Genomic DNA, 15,486 nt, shown 5'->3' on the forward strand with positions numbered 1-15,486 from the left:
TCTCTCTCTCTCTTTTACCTGTGGATATCCAGTCGTCCCAGCATCATTTACTGAAAAGAATATTTTCCCCCATATCATGGTACAGAAGTCAAGATTCTCCAGAAAAATAGAACCAACAGAACAGAAAGTGAGAGAGAGGGAAAGCAGGAGAGGGAGAAGGATCAAGGGAGAAGGGAGGGAGATTGAGAATTTATTTCAGACAGCTGGCTCACATGATTATAGAAACTTGGCCAATTCAACATCTTCTGAGTAGACCACCAGGCTAGAGACTCAGGGAAGGTTGCACTTTGAGTCCAAAGGCAGTTTCCTGGCAAAATTCCTTTTTTCTTGAGGTCAATCTTTTTCTATTAACTCCTTCAACTGATTGGATAAGGCCCACCCATACTATGGAGACGAATCTGCTTTTCTCAAAGTCTGCTGATTTAAGGTTCATCTCATCTAAAAAATACCTTCATGGAGACATCTAAAACAATGTTTGAGCAAACACATGGGTACTGTGGCCTAATGAAGTTGACACAAAAAATTAACTATCATAAGTCCACCTCTTCTCAGCTGGGCAATCATATACATGTCCTAAATCATATTTAATCTTCAAATAAAGACACTAACAAGGTCATAATTTCACCTAACATGAACAAATCTTCTGAGTACAACCAGAAATGCACTAATCCTTTCTCCAGAAAGAAGGCAAGGGACCTTGGGTGATGTTTATTCTTGACCTTGATATCCTGTAGGTTAAATACTATGATGTGAAACTGACAACACTTAAATGCTATGATATAACGTCAATACATCACGTCACATGAGAAGAGGAGCAAAGAAGGAAGGAAACAAAGCTATTTGCTATTTACATTATCCACACACCTTCGTAACGAAAGAAGGAAGAAATACTCATGCCCATTCTAGTCCTCCTCTCTGAGACTGGTCTCATGGGCATAGCTGGTATTAACTGTCTTCTCCCACCACCTATTCCATATTCCCTTTGCCCCCAGCAAGCTCCTGAGGGGTCATAGTTTTTCACTTCATGGGGTGAGCCAAATCTTGATTCCTGAAGTGTCTGGGCCGTGAGCGGTCCTGGCTGAATTGCATTGCAGTTTTCTATTGACCTTAATGGTCATGCTAAAGGCATGGTAATTCGAAGAGGTAACTTCATGGACCTCCCATATTCCAGAGCAGACGTGCTCCTTCTTACCTGCATTGCTAGTTGCTGGCCATCTCTCCTTGGTGGTCAGGATCAGTCACCCCTTCCAGGCACAATAACTCCCTTCTTTGCCTGTTAATTTCAAGGCATGAGGAATCTGGGATGGCCAGGTGACCCTCTTAACTTCCAGTTCAGTGGGATCATTGTTTCTCCTGATCTACGCATTCCTCCCTTTGGAATGAAGACCTTTAGGCTGGGAGAGCATGAAGTCACAGGGACAGGAAGCAGAAACTTCACTAGTGGGTCACTAGGGGTAATAGTTCCTAGATCCTTGATTCCTGGATCCTTGAACCTGGTTGGGGGAAAATCAGCCCCAGATACTGAACACTGATTCCGAGCCCAAGCAGCCTCCCAGAGAAACGTGCCCCAGTCCTACAGTGTAGTACCACTCGTACCTGAGTCTTCCTATGGCTCTTCTACTGCTCTACTGAACCAGCTGCTTCAGGGTGGTGGGGAACATGGGAAAACCAGTGAATTCCATATGCATGGGTCCCTTGCTACACTTTCTTTGCAGGGAAGCAAGTTCCTTGGCCTGAAGGAATGCTTTGGGGAACACTGTGATGGTGGATCCTTCCCATAATGGAACCACCTTAATCAACCTACCACTAGGTGGCTGGCTGATGATGTCCGGGAATGGGGCCATACTGAGGGCTCAATGTGGGTCTCGGCTACACGGCAGCCAGCCATGGCTGCAGCCAGACTAGCCTTGGTGAGTGGAAGTCCATATTGCTGAGCGCACGCGTAACCTCCATTCCTGCCGCATGGCCACGTGTTTCACGAGCCCACTGGGCAATAGCAGGGGTGGCTGGGGAGAGGGGCTGCCTGGAATCCATGGAACCCGTTATCCTATCCGCTTGACTGAAAACCCTCCTCTGCTGAGGTCATTCTTTGGTAAGCATTCACTCAGGACATAAATATCTTCACACACACACCCCCATTCCGGGAGGTCCATGCACATACCGCTTTCCCAGATTTCTTTGTCATGAATTTTCCAATCGCCTTCCTTCCAATTCTCCGACTGTCCAAACAAACCATCCGCAACAGCCCATAAATCAGTATAAAGTTCCCTGTTTGGCCATTTCTCCTTCCAAGCAAATGAACAACTAACTGCATTGCTTGAAGCGCCGCTGGCTGGGAGCACTTCCCTTCACCTTCTGGGATGTCCCCAGAGGGATGGTAGTGTTGCAATTGTCCCCTTCTGAGGGTGACTGCCTATTATAGAATCCCGGCCTCAGATGGCTTCCTCTGTGAGCCCGTCATAATGACCTTCACAGGAGGCCACAGATACAGATACAGAAGAGAGAAGGCAGCAGAGGACACGTGGGAACCATGGGGTTCCCCATGTGGCTTACTTCTTCATGTGGTTTACCTGAGCCTCTGGGATCTGCTTGGGCCAGATCTTGTATATACACCACTTCCCTTTGATGGTAGAGGGCTACTGTGCCTATCCACCTTTCTGGGTTGCCGTGTCAGACGATATCGTCTTCATGGTGGGTAGCTTGGTTCACGTGGTAACTTCGTGGCTCGTGGTGTAGTATTCAGTCATCACTAAGGCCCAGTAGCAGGCCTAGAGCTGTTTCGTGAAAGGAGGGGACTTATCTGCAGAGGAGGGCCAGGCTTTGCACCGAAATCCTAAGGGCCTGCGCTGTGATTCTCTTACAGCTCCCCATCCAGCCACGGCCACTTTGAGCGCCATCGTAACTGCTCGGCCTCGTGGCTCAAGTGGCAAAACTTGAGCTAGGTTCTTTTAGTCACCTAGTAAACAAGCCAGAGGAGCATACCCAAATGAGGGATCTGTTGTCTCCAAAATCAAAGGGCCCGTTAGGCATTGTGCTTCCTTTTCGGTTGTGGTAGGGGACAGATGCAACAACTTAACCTTCGCCTTAGAAGGGGTATCTCGGCATTTCCCCACACTGCCGGGTCTCTAGAAATTCCACTTAGAGGGGTGCCTCGGTGGCTCAGTGGGTTGAAGCCTCTGCCTTCGGCTCAGGTCATGATCCCAGGGTCCTGGGATCGAGCCCCGCATCGGGCTCTCTGCTCAGCGGGGAGCCTGCTTCCCCCTCCACCCCTGCCTTCCTCTCTGCCTACTTGTGATCTCTGTCTGTCAGATGAATAAATAAAATCTTAAAAAAAAAAAAAAAAAGAAATTCCACTGAGATAGAGGGTCCCTGAAATTTTGTCAGATTGACTTCCCATCTTCCTGTATGTGAATGTCTTGCCAATAAGCCTAGAGGATTTTCTCCTTCCTTGCTAGGCTCAATCAACATAAGGCTACTAATGTCATGGCCCCGCGTGGTATCTCGTGGAAGGATGCCTGATACCTGAATTGTGACATAAAGGCTGGAGAGTGGGTACAGCCCTGAGATAGGACCAGGAAGGTTTGCTGCTGGCTTTGCCAGCTGGAAGCAAACTACTTCTGGTGGGCCTTAGGGATAGGATAGGAGAAAAAGACATTTGCCTGCCCAAGAGCTGCCCACCAGGTACCAAGGGGTGTGTTCATTTGCTTCAGCAGTGAAGCCACATTGGTAGAGCGGTTGCAATTAGCGTTACCACCTGGTTGAGCTTGCAGTAATCCATCAGCCTGCCCCCAGCTCCGTCCGTCCTCTGCACAAGCCTCACAGAAGCGTTGAATGGGAATAGAGTGAGAATCCCCACCCCTGCATCTTTTAAGTCTTTGGTTGTAGCACTGATCTCTGGAATTCCAAGAGTGTCTCTTCAGTTTACCATTTTCTTAGGTGGAAGAATTTCTAGCGGCTTTCCCTTTGCTCTACCCCCTCCCCCCATAATAACCCTTACTCCACAGGTCGGGGAACCAATAGAAAGATTCTGCCAAGTGTACTTATTCCAACCGGTTGTATTCCAGAACTGGGGAAATAACCACAGGATGGGTTTGGGGACCCCTGGACCCACCTCCAGAAGGCCCGACTCTGACTGGCGGACAATAGTGGTGTTTTGGGTCTCCTGGAATTAGTGTCAGTTTAGAACCAGTGTCCAGGGATCCCTGGGTGGCTCAGTTGGTTAAGCATCTGCCTTAGGCTCAGGTCATGATCCCAGAGTCCTGGGATCAAGTCCCATATGGAACTCCTTGCTCAGCGGGGAGCCTGCTTCTCCCCCTGTCTGCTCTGCCTGCCACTCCCCCTGCTTGTGCTCTCCCTCTCTGACAAATAAATAAAATCTTAAAATAAGTAAGTAAGTAAGAAAATAAATAGAGCCAGCATCCAGTAATCCCTGAGAAGTCTGATTATTCCCTTTTCCCTAATGCACAGTCACCCTGGTAAAGGGCCGGCCATAGGTCCCATGGGGGATGCTGAGAAAAAGATTGATAGTATAAATTTTCAGTAGTATACTGGGGTCTTTCCTCAAGGTGACCCTGCCTCCCTTTTATTCAAGGGACTTAGGTTTGTGAACTGACTCAAGTCCGTCTAGAAATTGACTGAGGGGCTATGACTCTCTGTTTTTATGATTCAAGTTAGACTTTTGTTCACTGGATCTAGAGTTCCTCTGTGTATACAGAACAAATAAGAATTTAGTAAGTTTCCCATCTATTTCACCTGTGAGAGTACCATGATCAACTAGACCAAACCACACACTATTCTGTGGGTCAGACTTTTCTGATTGCTCCTTTGACTCTGCTATCCGTTATGGTAACCACACTTACCTTGTCTTTGGTAATTGAGGACCACCACCGGGTCCCTACCACCCCAAAGTCCAATTACTCTCTTTACATTTAGGTTCCCCAAGTCAGGGGCCACAGTTGCCACTCTAAGTTCTGGCCTACAGAGACGAGTGATCAGAGAGCTCATCTCAAGGATGCTGGGGCTCTCCCCAACCCCTGCTCCCACAAATTCACCTCTCACAGTCATAGAGAAAAGTGTGTCCTCTGGAACCTCTAAAGGTGGTCTTAAACAGCAATCCACTCTAACATTCCGATCTCTGGTAAGTTTTTGACTTCTTTTCTCTATTGTAAACTATAGTTAACGTTAAATTGTTTATTTCTCCTTTAGATTTTATCGCATTTATTTATTTATCCCATACATTGAAACATTTATTGTTATATAATGTTCTTTGTCTTAACAATTTTTGTCTTGCATTTATTTTTTTCTGATATTAGTATAGCCAATTCAGCTCTATTTTAGTTTTTGTTTGCATGGACTATCTCTTTCTATATCTCTACTTTCAAGCTATTTGTGGTTTTTTTTATATACAGATTTTATTTATTTATTTGACAGACAGAGATCACAAGTAGGTAGAGAGACAGGCAGAGAGAGAGGGGGAAGCAGGCTCCCTGCTGAGCAGAGAGCCTGATGCAGGACTTGATCCCAGGACCCCGGGATCATGACCTGAACTGAAGGCAGCCACCCAGGTGCCCCAAGCTATTTGTGTTTTTGAGTCTAAAGTGATTCTCTTGTAGACAGCATCTAGTTGGACCATTTTTAAAAAAGACTTTATTGGGATGCCTGGGTGGCTCAGTTGGTTAAGCAGCTGCCTTCGGCTCGGGTCATGATCCCAGCATCCTGGGATCGAGTCCCGCATCGGGCTCCTTGCTCGGCAGGGAGCCTGCTTCTCCCTCTGCCTCTGCCTGCCATTCTGTCTGCCTGTGCTCGCTCTCTCTCCCTCTCTCTCTCTGATAAGTAAATAATAAAATCTTTAAAAAGAAAAAAGACTTTATTTATTTGAGAGAGAGAGCATGAGCAGGGGGAGGGGCAAAGGGAGAGGGAGAAGCAGAGACCCTGAGATCATGACCTAAGCCAAAGGCAAACACTTAACTGACTGAACTACCTAGGCACCCCTAGTTGGATCATTTTTTTTTTAAGATTTTATTTATTTATTTGAGAGAGAGAGAGAGATCAGAAGTAGGCAGAGAGAGAAGGGGAAGCAGGCTCCCTGCAGAGCAGAGAGCCCAACATGGGGCTCGATCCGGGGCTGGATCCCAGGACCCTGAGACCATGACCTGAGCCAAAGGCAGAGGCTAAACCCACTGAGCCACCCAGGCACCCCTGGATCATTTTTTTAAAAGCCGTCTGACAATCACTGCCTTTGATGTGAAGAGTTTAATCCATTTACATTTAAGAAATTACTGATAAGAGCTTATTGCTGTCCTGTTGCTATTTGTTTTTTATATGTCTATGTCTTCCCCGCCAACAATTTCTCCATTATCAACTTTTTAAATGTTAAATAATGTTTCAGTGTATTATCCAAAATTTCATTTTGCAAATGTGACTGTATGTAGAAATTAAGGAGGAAATTCCTAGAAGTGGAATTGCTAGGTCAAAGGATGGGAGGAGGAGGCATTTAAACTGATAGGTGTTAGTAGGTGGGTTTTAAATGCTTCTATCAATCTAATTGAATATTTTCCAAAGAGGGCTTTGTGTTTTATTGAAACCATCCATTGGTTTGTTGGAATTTCCTCTTAAACTGTGACTTCCTGGGGACCTAATTATTCAATTACTATATTCCCACATTTTAATGCATGGTAAGAGGCCAGAAGATGTAAAGAAAGAAAAAGGAACCTCTTATCAGGTAGTGACAGGAATATTGGAAAATGAGGAACCAAATAGGGTCAGGAAATTTTAGTGTAGCTGTGCAAACCCAGGAGCCCTGTGAACTGACTTCAAGCATTTAGAGGGCCCCAGAATCTTGCTACAAAAAGGGAAGCGGAGGTTGGGAGGTTCTCTGAGTCGCTATATAAAAAAGGAAGTTGAGTCCTCGAGTTAAGTTAATAAATCAGCAGCTGAACTTGGACAAACTTTTACTGAACACTTACTGTGCGGTGGCATTATTCTCTCCTTGGGGAAGACTGTGTGTGATGTGAACAAAGCCAACCTCTGTCCATGTGGAATTTTCCTTTATAAATACTTAAGGTAGTGAATAAATTCATGTATTCTACATCCCATTTTTAAAAATATTATTTTTTTTAGATTCTATTTTTAAGCAATCTCTATACCCAACATGGGGCTCGAACCCACAGTCTGGAGATGGAGTGACAAGCTACATTCACTGAGCCACCCAGATGCCCCCTTCATCCCATCTTAATGGACAGTATTTCCTTAAAGGAAATTCTAGGCCCAGAGAGGACAAGTCACGTGTACAAAGTCACACAGCTGGCAGGTGTCCAGGTCTGAATTTCACCGCACAAGTGCTCCCAATCACTTTGTTATAAACTGCCTCTGAATAGTAAGATTAAAAGTTATGTAGTTATAATTAATAATTACAATATGTCATGTTATTATAGCTAATATAATTATTATATTAATAGTTAACATTATTATTATGATTATCGTCGGAAGCAGCAGCAATCACCATTACCCTGAGCCAGGCTCCGTACTAAGGACTATCCCCATTCCTTTTATTCAAGCAATAAATACTGAGCACTGGTTCTGTGCCAGGCAACCCCATTTTACAGATGGGGAAACTGAGGCAGGGAGCTTCTCTCAGAGATGGAGGTACATTGTCCCTGCCAAGCCTCCTCAACTGGGTGTTCCGACACCACCTTTGTAAATCAACCAGATAGTGCTCAATTAAGCCGAGGCACAGTCGCCGCCCCTACGGAAGCAACCACCGCAGCCACGCCGCCGGGCGCCACTGAGCAGCGGTTGGGGCGGGACCACGTCCTCGTGCGGCCCGCGAGGCGGCGGTTAAAAGCCCCGCCCCCCGCGCGTGCGTGCTAGGTGTTCCGCCGGCCTACTCGGCTGCGGGCGTCCGGGCGCGGTTGGAGGCGTCCGCGAGGAGCGCGCGCGCCTGCGCCGGCGTCGGGCTCGCACACGCGCACCTTCGCCGGCGTCGGGCTCGCGCACGCGCACGACGGTGGCGGCGGCGGCGGCGGCGGCGGCGGCGGTTCCTGCCGGGGGCTGCGAGCGGCGGGCGGCTCCGAGGGGAGAAGCGGCTCTGAGGGGTTCGGCGGCAGCGGCGCCTTGGCACGCGTGGCTTTTGTCCCGGCTCGCGCCGCGGCAGGCGTTTCAGTCCGGTTTAGGAGCGTGGGCGCGGCGGCGGCAGCAGCTCGAAGCCTGCGGCCTAGGCCTCAGCGCGGCGGCGGGCTCGAGTGCGGCGGGGAGCCGGTCTGAGGGCCCTACTCGGCGGCACCATGAGCGTGGAGGCGTACGGGCCCAGTTCTCAGACGCTCACCTTCCTGGACACCGAGGAAGCCGAGCTGCTTGGCGCCGACACACAGGGCTCAGAGTTCGAGTTCACCGACTTCACTCTCCCTAGCCAGACGCAGACGCCCCCGGGTGGCCCCGGCGGCCCCGGAGGAGGTGGCGCGGGCGGCCCGGTTGGCGCGGGCGCGGGAGCTGCGGCCGGACAGCTGGACGCGCAGGTGAGCTGCACATGGCGGCGCCGGAAGCCCGGGCCGGGCCTCGGCGCCCGGGAACTTTCCCCGGGTCCCACACTCTGGCCGGGTCCGGAGTAACCTGTCCCTGGTCTTCCACTCAGGCCCGGGCTGACCTTCCCCGGGTCCCCCCATTCCAGCCGGGTCCGGAATAACCTGCCTAGGTTCTCGGTCTTCAGCCGGGCCCAGGTAGATCTGTTTAGAGTCCGGCTCTGGTTCGGTCCGGATGATTTGCTCAAGACTATCTCAGGCCGCGTCTTAGGTCACCAGCCCGAAGTCCCTTCCGGGCGTGTCCGAGGTGACCTGCCCTCGGTCTGTCCCTGGCCAGGTCGGAGGTGATCTCTCTCCGGGTTTCCCTCCTGCTGGGTTCGTGCCTTGCTCATGCCGGCTCCCGGGGTGGTGATCTGCCCCGTTCCCCTTGTGGCGGATTCGTCCTCCCTGCCCCACCCCCCACCTGTGGTTCCCCCACTCCCCTAATCATGCCCGTTGAGCCACGGGTTCAAATTTACCCGGGCTCGGGGACCCGGGAGAGGGGAGGGTCGAAGCTCCCAGAGCAGAAACGGAATTTTTTCCTCCAGTGGAGAAGCTCATACGCGGTAACTACTGAGATTATTCGAGAGACAGGTTGCGTTTTGTTTTTCCTCCTTGCATTGCCTGTTGCTGAAACCGACCTGTTATGTAACTCTACAGCCCTGCCTTGGAAAAGTTAGGCTTGAGTTTTTTCCTCCAGTGGGGTAGTGATAGTGGGTTTTACATAAATGGTACTGCCACGTTGGACAGTTTGTTTTCAGTGATGTGAATGTTCAGGGAAAGCTACTTAAGTATTTTAAGTTTGGGTATGTGTTATGGGAAGTATCACGCTCAGCCTTCTTGAACCTAGGCCCCTGCCCTGAAGATGCAGAGGGAACTGAGTGGGGTCTTCGGCTGGGATCCCTTGTCACAGGAGTCCCTTGGCATGAGGACCCACTGTCAGGGCTGGGGGAGCCACCCCATCTCAGCCACAGTGAGCTCAGACTCTGGGAGGGCTTGCATTCTAGTTGATTGAGTCACTCCCGTGGGTAGACCACCCACTTAGATTTTCTTTTAGCCCCTAATAGAAGCAGAAAACATTTGACTCATTCTAACCCCAGATTCCTTAAAAATAGATGCCTGATGGGCGGAGCATCAGGGAGACAGGTGTGCAAGTATGTATGTTTTTTCAGTTTGGTTTACATATGGTGGAGGAAGGTAGAGTCGGGAGAGTTTGCCTGGAGAAATCAATGAGCTGTTGGAGGCTCATAACAACACCTGTAGTTTCATACTCTGTAGACCTCTCTTGTTTCCACAGCTGTGAAAAGGGGGTATAGGAGTTTCATTTTTGTTGTTTTTAAACATACACGAAATCTGGACTCATGTTTAGGTGGACCAGATAGCGCTGTCTATAACTTGTCTAGAAGGCTGAGGAGAAAGAGCTCTCAGTTGAGCAGTGTGCCATGATTCATGGCAGCTCAGGAATGGGAAAGGTAATTGTTCTATTGGAAATTCTTTTTAAACTGAACTAATGTAATACAGCAGCTCTGACTTCAAGTTTTGTTCCTTGCATTCTGTGTGCAATTAATTGCAGGGTGTGTCCTTCTCTTTAAGTTGAAATGATCTGTTTTTCTGCACCTGGACACTGAGCTGTGTAAAATAAGACCTTAAAACTCTCCACTGTAGGTAGATGTTGAGTTGAGCTCACTTGAGTTCTGATGACATCAGAAGGCTTTATCCTTCCTTACCTTTAGTTAACTCTGATGACCCACTCACCTATAGCCTACCTCTTGTGTTTGGGAAATGGGAGTAATTACATTTGTATCACAAGAGAAGGCCCTGAATTTGGGGACAGAAAAGTCTGAATAGAATTGGAAAATGGAAAAAAGTTGAGTATCTCCTGTGCCAGTTGGTGGCATTGGCTGCCTACAACATCTGGGATTTTCCTTATTTGTCCTCAGGAGTTGGCTGTGTAGCTAATGGTATGATGGGGCTTTCAGAAAGACTCAAAAAACCCATTCTGAATGCCTTTTGATTTTATCTTACTGGGTGAGTGGCTGTGACTTATCAAATGCTGTGCATCCCCTTTTGTTTCACAGCTTTCTTGAGATAGAATTCATAGACCATAGGGTTTGCCCATTTAGAGTGTACAGTTCAGTACCTTTTAGTACTTCACAGGTGTGCAGCCATCTCCATAATCAATTTTTGGACATTTTCAGCACCCTGAAAAGAAACCCACACCTCTTAGCTTGTTCGTCCTGCCTTCTCCAACGCGAAGCAAGCACTAATCTAAATGCTCGGGTTTACCTACTGTGGACATTTGCTGTAAATGATAATGTGTGGTCTTCTGTGTCTGGCTTCTTTTCACTGAACATGTTTCAAGGTTCATCCGTGGTGTAACACGAATCTACTCCCATTTCTTGCTGGGACTGAATAGTATTTCATAGTACAGACAGACTACATTCTGTTGATCCGCTTACCTGATGGTGAACATTTGGGTTGTTTCTGCCTTTAGTTGTTATATAAGTAATGCTGCCGTGGACATTCATGTGCAAGTTTCTGTGCGGCGGTAGGTGAGTTTGCTGGGTTGTGTGGTACCTCTGTGCGTGACCCTTCCAGGAGCTGCCAGACTATTTCCCAGCATGCAGCCACATTTGATACCAGTTTTGCTTAGTTGGTTTTACCTGAAAGTTTGTTTAGAGGCGGAATGTGTGTCCCTGCCAGAGTAGGAGAATGGCAGGACTGGGTGACTCCTGCTGAGCTCTGAGTCCATTCAAATAACACTTGTTTTCTTTTCTTTTTATTAATATATGTATTATTTGTTTCAGGGAACATTTGTATTCTTGTTTAGGAAGTAAAACTGGTATTTCTTAAAGCCCTTGAGATCCTGGGATGAAAAGTGCTGACATAATCCTGCCAAGTGTCTTAAGATACAAGGGACCATTTTCTTTTGCTTATCTAAGTCTCTCCTGGGCCATTTCCCTACCCCTCAAAGGGCAGGAAAGGTAATTTCAGAAGTGCTTTGCATAATAGCTGGTATTACAAACCTTCTGCCGTGTCTAGTTGTTATATTTCCTTTTGATGGTCACTACTGTCATGTTTTTTTCAAATATGGAAATTACAGTAAAAATCTGAGTTGGGAACACTACCTGACTTTAAAAGAAAGAAAGAAAAAGAAAGAACGAACAAACTATTGATACACACAGTAATGTGGCTGCATCTCAGAATAATTACACAGAGTAAAAGTATTGTGACCAAAAAAGTGTATACTCTCTGATTCTGTTCATAAAAAGCTCTAGAAAGTGCTAGCTAACTAGTAGTAATAGAAAGCAGATCCGTTGGGGGGGGGGGGAAGGAGGAAGGGATGACAAAGGGCATAAGGAGACTTGGTGGTAGATGTGTTCCTTATCTTGATTGTGGGTGTTTACATACATTGATGTATGTCAGTTTATAAAATGTACACTTTAAGCCTGCACTGTTTATTGTATGTCAGTTATACCCCAGTGAAACTTGAAGACCACCCAGAGATACCACTACCCACTCATAAGAGTGGCTCAAATTTTTTAAAAGGCTGGATGGAAAACCACTTGGAACTTTCATACCTTGCTGGTAGAATGGTTCACACCCACCTCTGTGGTCCAACAGAGAAGCAAAGGCAGTTGTCCACACGTGGAGCTGCTCTGAGTGTTTATAGCTGCTTGGTTCGTGAGAGCCCCGGATGGGAGACAGCCCCAGCAGCCATCCGCAGGTAAACAGATCAGCAGAGGCTCCTCATCATTTGTAGTCTTTTCTAAGTAGACTCCGTGCCCAGCTTGGGGCTTGAACTCATGACCCTGAGGTGAAGCATTGCTCGCTCTACGAACTGAGCCAGTCCCTATCGGTTGTAGTCTTGAGTACATACACTTGGGCTTCTTTTTCCTATTTAAGCAGTGAGATACTTGGCTAAAGAGTTGCTACTTGGTCTTCAGAACCATAGTTTGTGACTGCCTTCAGAATTCATCGTGGAAGGTACTGTGCTAACGTATTCATGACCGGCTAGGTAAACAGATCATCTTCTGCTTACTGGCATGTAGCTTATGAAGAGGAGGAATGAGTTTGATACAGTCCAGGGGTTCCTGAAAGTGGTGAGTTAAAAATTTGAGTGACTTTTTCCATCAGGTTTCATGAACACTCAGTTCAGCTGTGATATAAGCACACCTTGAGAAAATTGGAGATAAAAGGCTGATAACCTTGCAGGAGCTCTGGCAAGTGTTCGTCCGGCACTTTCCCCTTATTGGATTTCCTGGGTTTGTTTCCAGATGGTTAGAACTCTATGGGCGATTAGGGGAGAGGAAGGGCTTCTGTGTCAGTCACATAAGCAAAATGACTTCTTACTTTATTTACCCCAATTTCTTAACCCAGATTCAGTATGATGGAAGGCAAAATTAACACTAGTACAATATCAATATATTTTTTAAAGATTTTATTTGTTTATGACAGAGAGATCACAAGTAGGTGGGGGAGGTGGGGAGCAGGCTCCCTGCTGAGCAGAGAGCCTGATATGGGACTCAGTCCCAGGACCCTGGGATTATGACATGAATTGAAGGCAGAGGCTTAACCCACTGAGCCACCTAGGCATCCCTACAATATCAGTATTAACCAAAAACGTTCTCTTTCTGGCTCCCACAACAACAACAACAGAAAGGAGACATCTTTCTAATAGCTTTATTGAGGCATGATCACATACTGTAGAGTCTCTTGTTTGTATGTGTGCAGCTCAGTGTTTCCTAGTAAATTTGGGGAGTTTGATCATCCCACAGTTGTTCATTGTCTTTGATTCTCCTTCACTTCTCTTTTTCTTTCCTTCTTCATTTTTGCTCCTGTTAATCTTTGTAGTGTATTCTCAGTGGCTCTAAGGTAGGGAAATGGAGTGATCCTGTGCTCAGCCATTCCCAGCCACATGTTGGGGAGATTCACCGCCCTGTGTGCTGGGCCCTCCACTTGAGCCTGGCCACACTGCTTTCAGGGTGAACCTGGGTGCCCTCATATACCTGTTCATGTTTACTCTTGTCCCCACTGTACAGGCTGTCAGGTCAGCCTCTTTGGCATGGTCCTTGGCTCTTGCCACTCTCAGCAGTTCTTACCTCCTTGCCTTGCTGAGCTCTGTGAGGGCTGGAGGTCAAAGTGAATCCTTTGCCATCTGTAGTTATTTTGTTAGAGATGACAGGTGCTGGCCAGACTGCAGTTGACCTTAGGGATCATGAGGACCCAGAAAAGAGAGTGGTTTGCACTGCACAGGGAAAGCTTTTATAAGTAGTGGTCCTTGAGTTGTTCAGGAAGGCATGCCTCCTAGGACGAGGGGTGAGCATGGGGCCCTACACTTGGCTTGGTGTAGAGGGAGAGTGGGTGCAGACACAGGCAGGGATGCCATGCCAAGGGGCTTGGGCTGAATTGTGGGGCCTCATGGAGCTGTGGAAGTGCTGGGACCTCACTTCTTGGAGAAAGGGCCCTTAGATGGTGGGTCAACACAGCAGAGTGTGGGTAAGGCCAGAGGGGAGTGCAGGCAGAGTGGCATGGTGCTCAGATGTTTGCCCATGTGCGCAAGTGAATGTGCATGAGCTACCACTCTGCCAGGTGGCCAGAGTGGCCACTCCTCCTGGGACGGGTTCACTATACTGGATACTCTGTTGGCCCTGAGTCCTCAGAAGGAATTATAGCTAGAGCAGACATGAGTTTCTGTGTGTGGTTTTCATCAGGCCCCCCCAAGGGTGAGGCAGGGCTCTCCTCTGATGGGAGGTGTGGGGTGGTGCTTCTGGTTAGCGGAGCCTTTGGAGGCACTGCCCTGAGAGGAAGGGCAAAAGACCCCACCAGGGCAGCACGTACAGAGGCTGGAGGGGGCAGATTCTGGGCTGTGGCTCTCAGCTGGGGGGGCAGTTGGGGTGGTCACCGTGGCAGGGTGGTCTTTTGGTGGTGGGCAGTAGTCCTGACTACAGAGAAGGGTCCTGACACCCAGCTCTGCTCAGTGGGACCCAGAACAGATTGTAGCCTAGAAGGTGCAGAAGGGCAGCGAGTCTGGCTGAGTCTTTGGTGTTCCTTTCCAGGTCTCAGAGTCCCCCTCTTGGAGGGGGGTGCTTTGAACTCTTCTTGCCAGAGGAGCTATTGTTGAGAACAGAACCCTGCTACCTCTGATAAATACCGAGGTCCTAAGTCCTGGGACGCCATGGCTGGGAAAGGGTCATTGTGCCATTCATATGTGTCGGTCTGGTAGCAGCTTGTGAGCTGGACTACCGAGGCAAGCCAGGCTTCTAAGGATCCCTGCAGACTGTTGCCAGGATGGCTTCTAGACATAGGAGGCTTGTTGAGCTCTGTGCGCAGCCCTTTGTCACAACTGAGGACGGCACCTTCCCCTCGGCTTAGCTCTTTGCAGAGCTCAGCTGCCGGGATGACAGTGAATCTGGGGAGGTGGCTTTCTGTATCCTAGACTGGAAGGTGTTTCGTCAGAGCTGTGCTTGTTTTCCTTTACTCTTTTTTTGAGTGTGTGGCTCCATGGAATTAACCTGGATTCCAGGAGGTCACCTTGTCCAGCCGTATTGTGTAAAAATGTTGATTATGAATTCTCTGTAAGTAAAACAAACCCTGATACCCATTTCCTCAGTTCAGCGATTGTGAAGATTTGCCTCTCCCCATTTCTCTTCTAAAACAAATCCACCTCGTCATTTCACCCTTCCTTCTGAGGTTGAGCCGTATGAGTTAGTGATATCCAGTCACTGTGACCTATTGTATTTAGCATGCAATTCTAGAAACGAAAGGCATCTTTCAGGGCACCTGTGTGGTTCAGTCGGTTAAGTGTCTGCCTTCAGCTCAGGTCATGATCCCAGGGTCCTGGGATTCAGCACCCTGTTGGGCTCTCTGCTCAGCAGGGAGCCTGCTTCTCCCTCTCCCTCTCCCACTCCCCCTCCCTCTCTCACTGTGT

General features: G+C 48.2%; 1 protein-coding gene across 1 annotated transcript in view; it reads left to right on the forward strand.

Annotated features, from left to right (window-relative positions):
* Positions 1–7,954: 7,954 nt before the first annotated feature.
* The window catches only part of UPF1 (UPF1 RNA helicase and ATPase), a 37,725-nt gene continuing 30,193 nt past the window's right edge, over positions 7,955–15,486 (forward strand). The window contains 1 exon segment of the mRNA XM_032316573.1: positions 7,955–8,513. Within this exon segment, the coding sequence (XP_032172464.1) occupies positions 8,283–8,513 (231 nt within the window). The 5' untranslated portion in view covers positions 7,955–8,282.

This window comes from Mustela erminea, chromosome 1, assembly GCF_009829155.1.
Source record: "Mustela erminea isolate mMusErm1 chromosome 1, mMusErm1.Pri, whole genome shotgun sequence".
NCBI classification, from domain to species: Eukaryota; Metazoa; Chordata; class Mammalia; order Carnivora; family Mustelidae; genus Mustela; species Mustela erminea.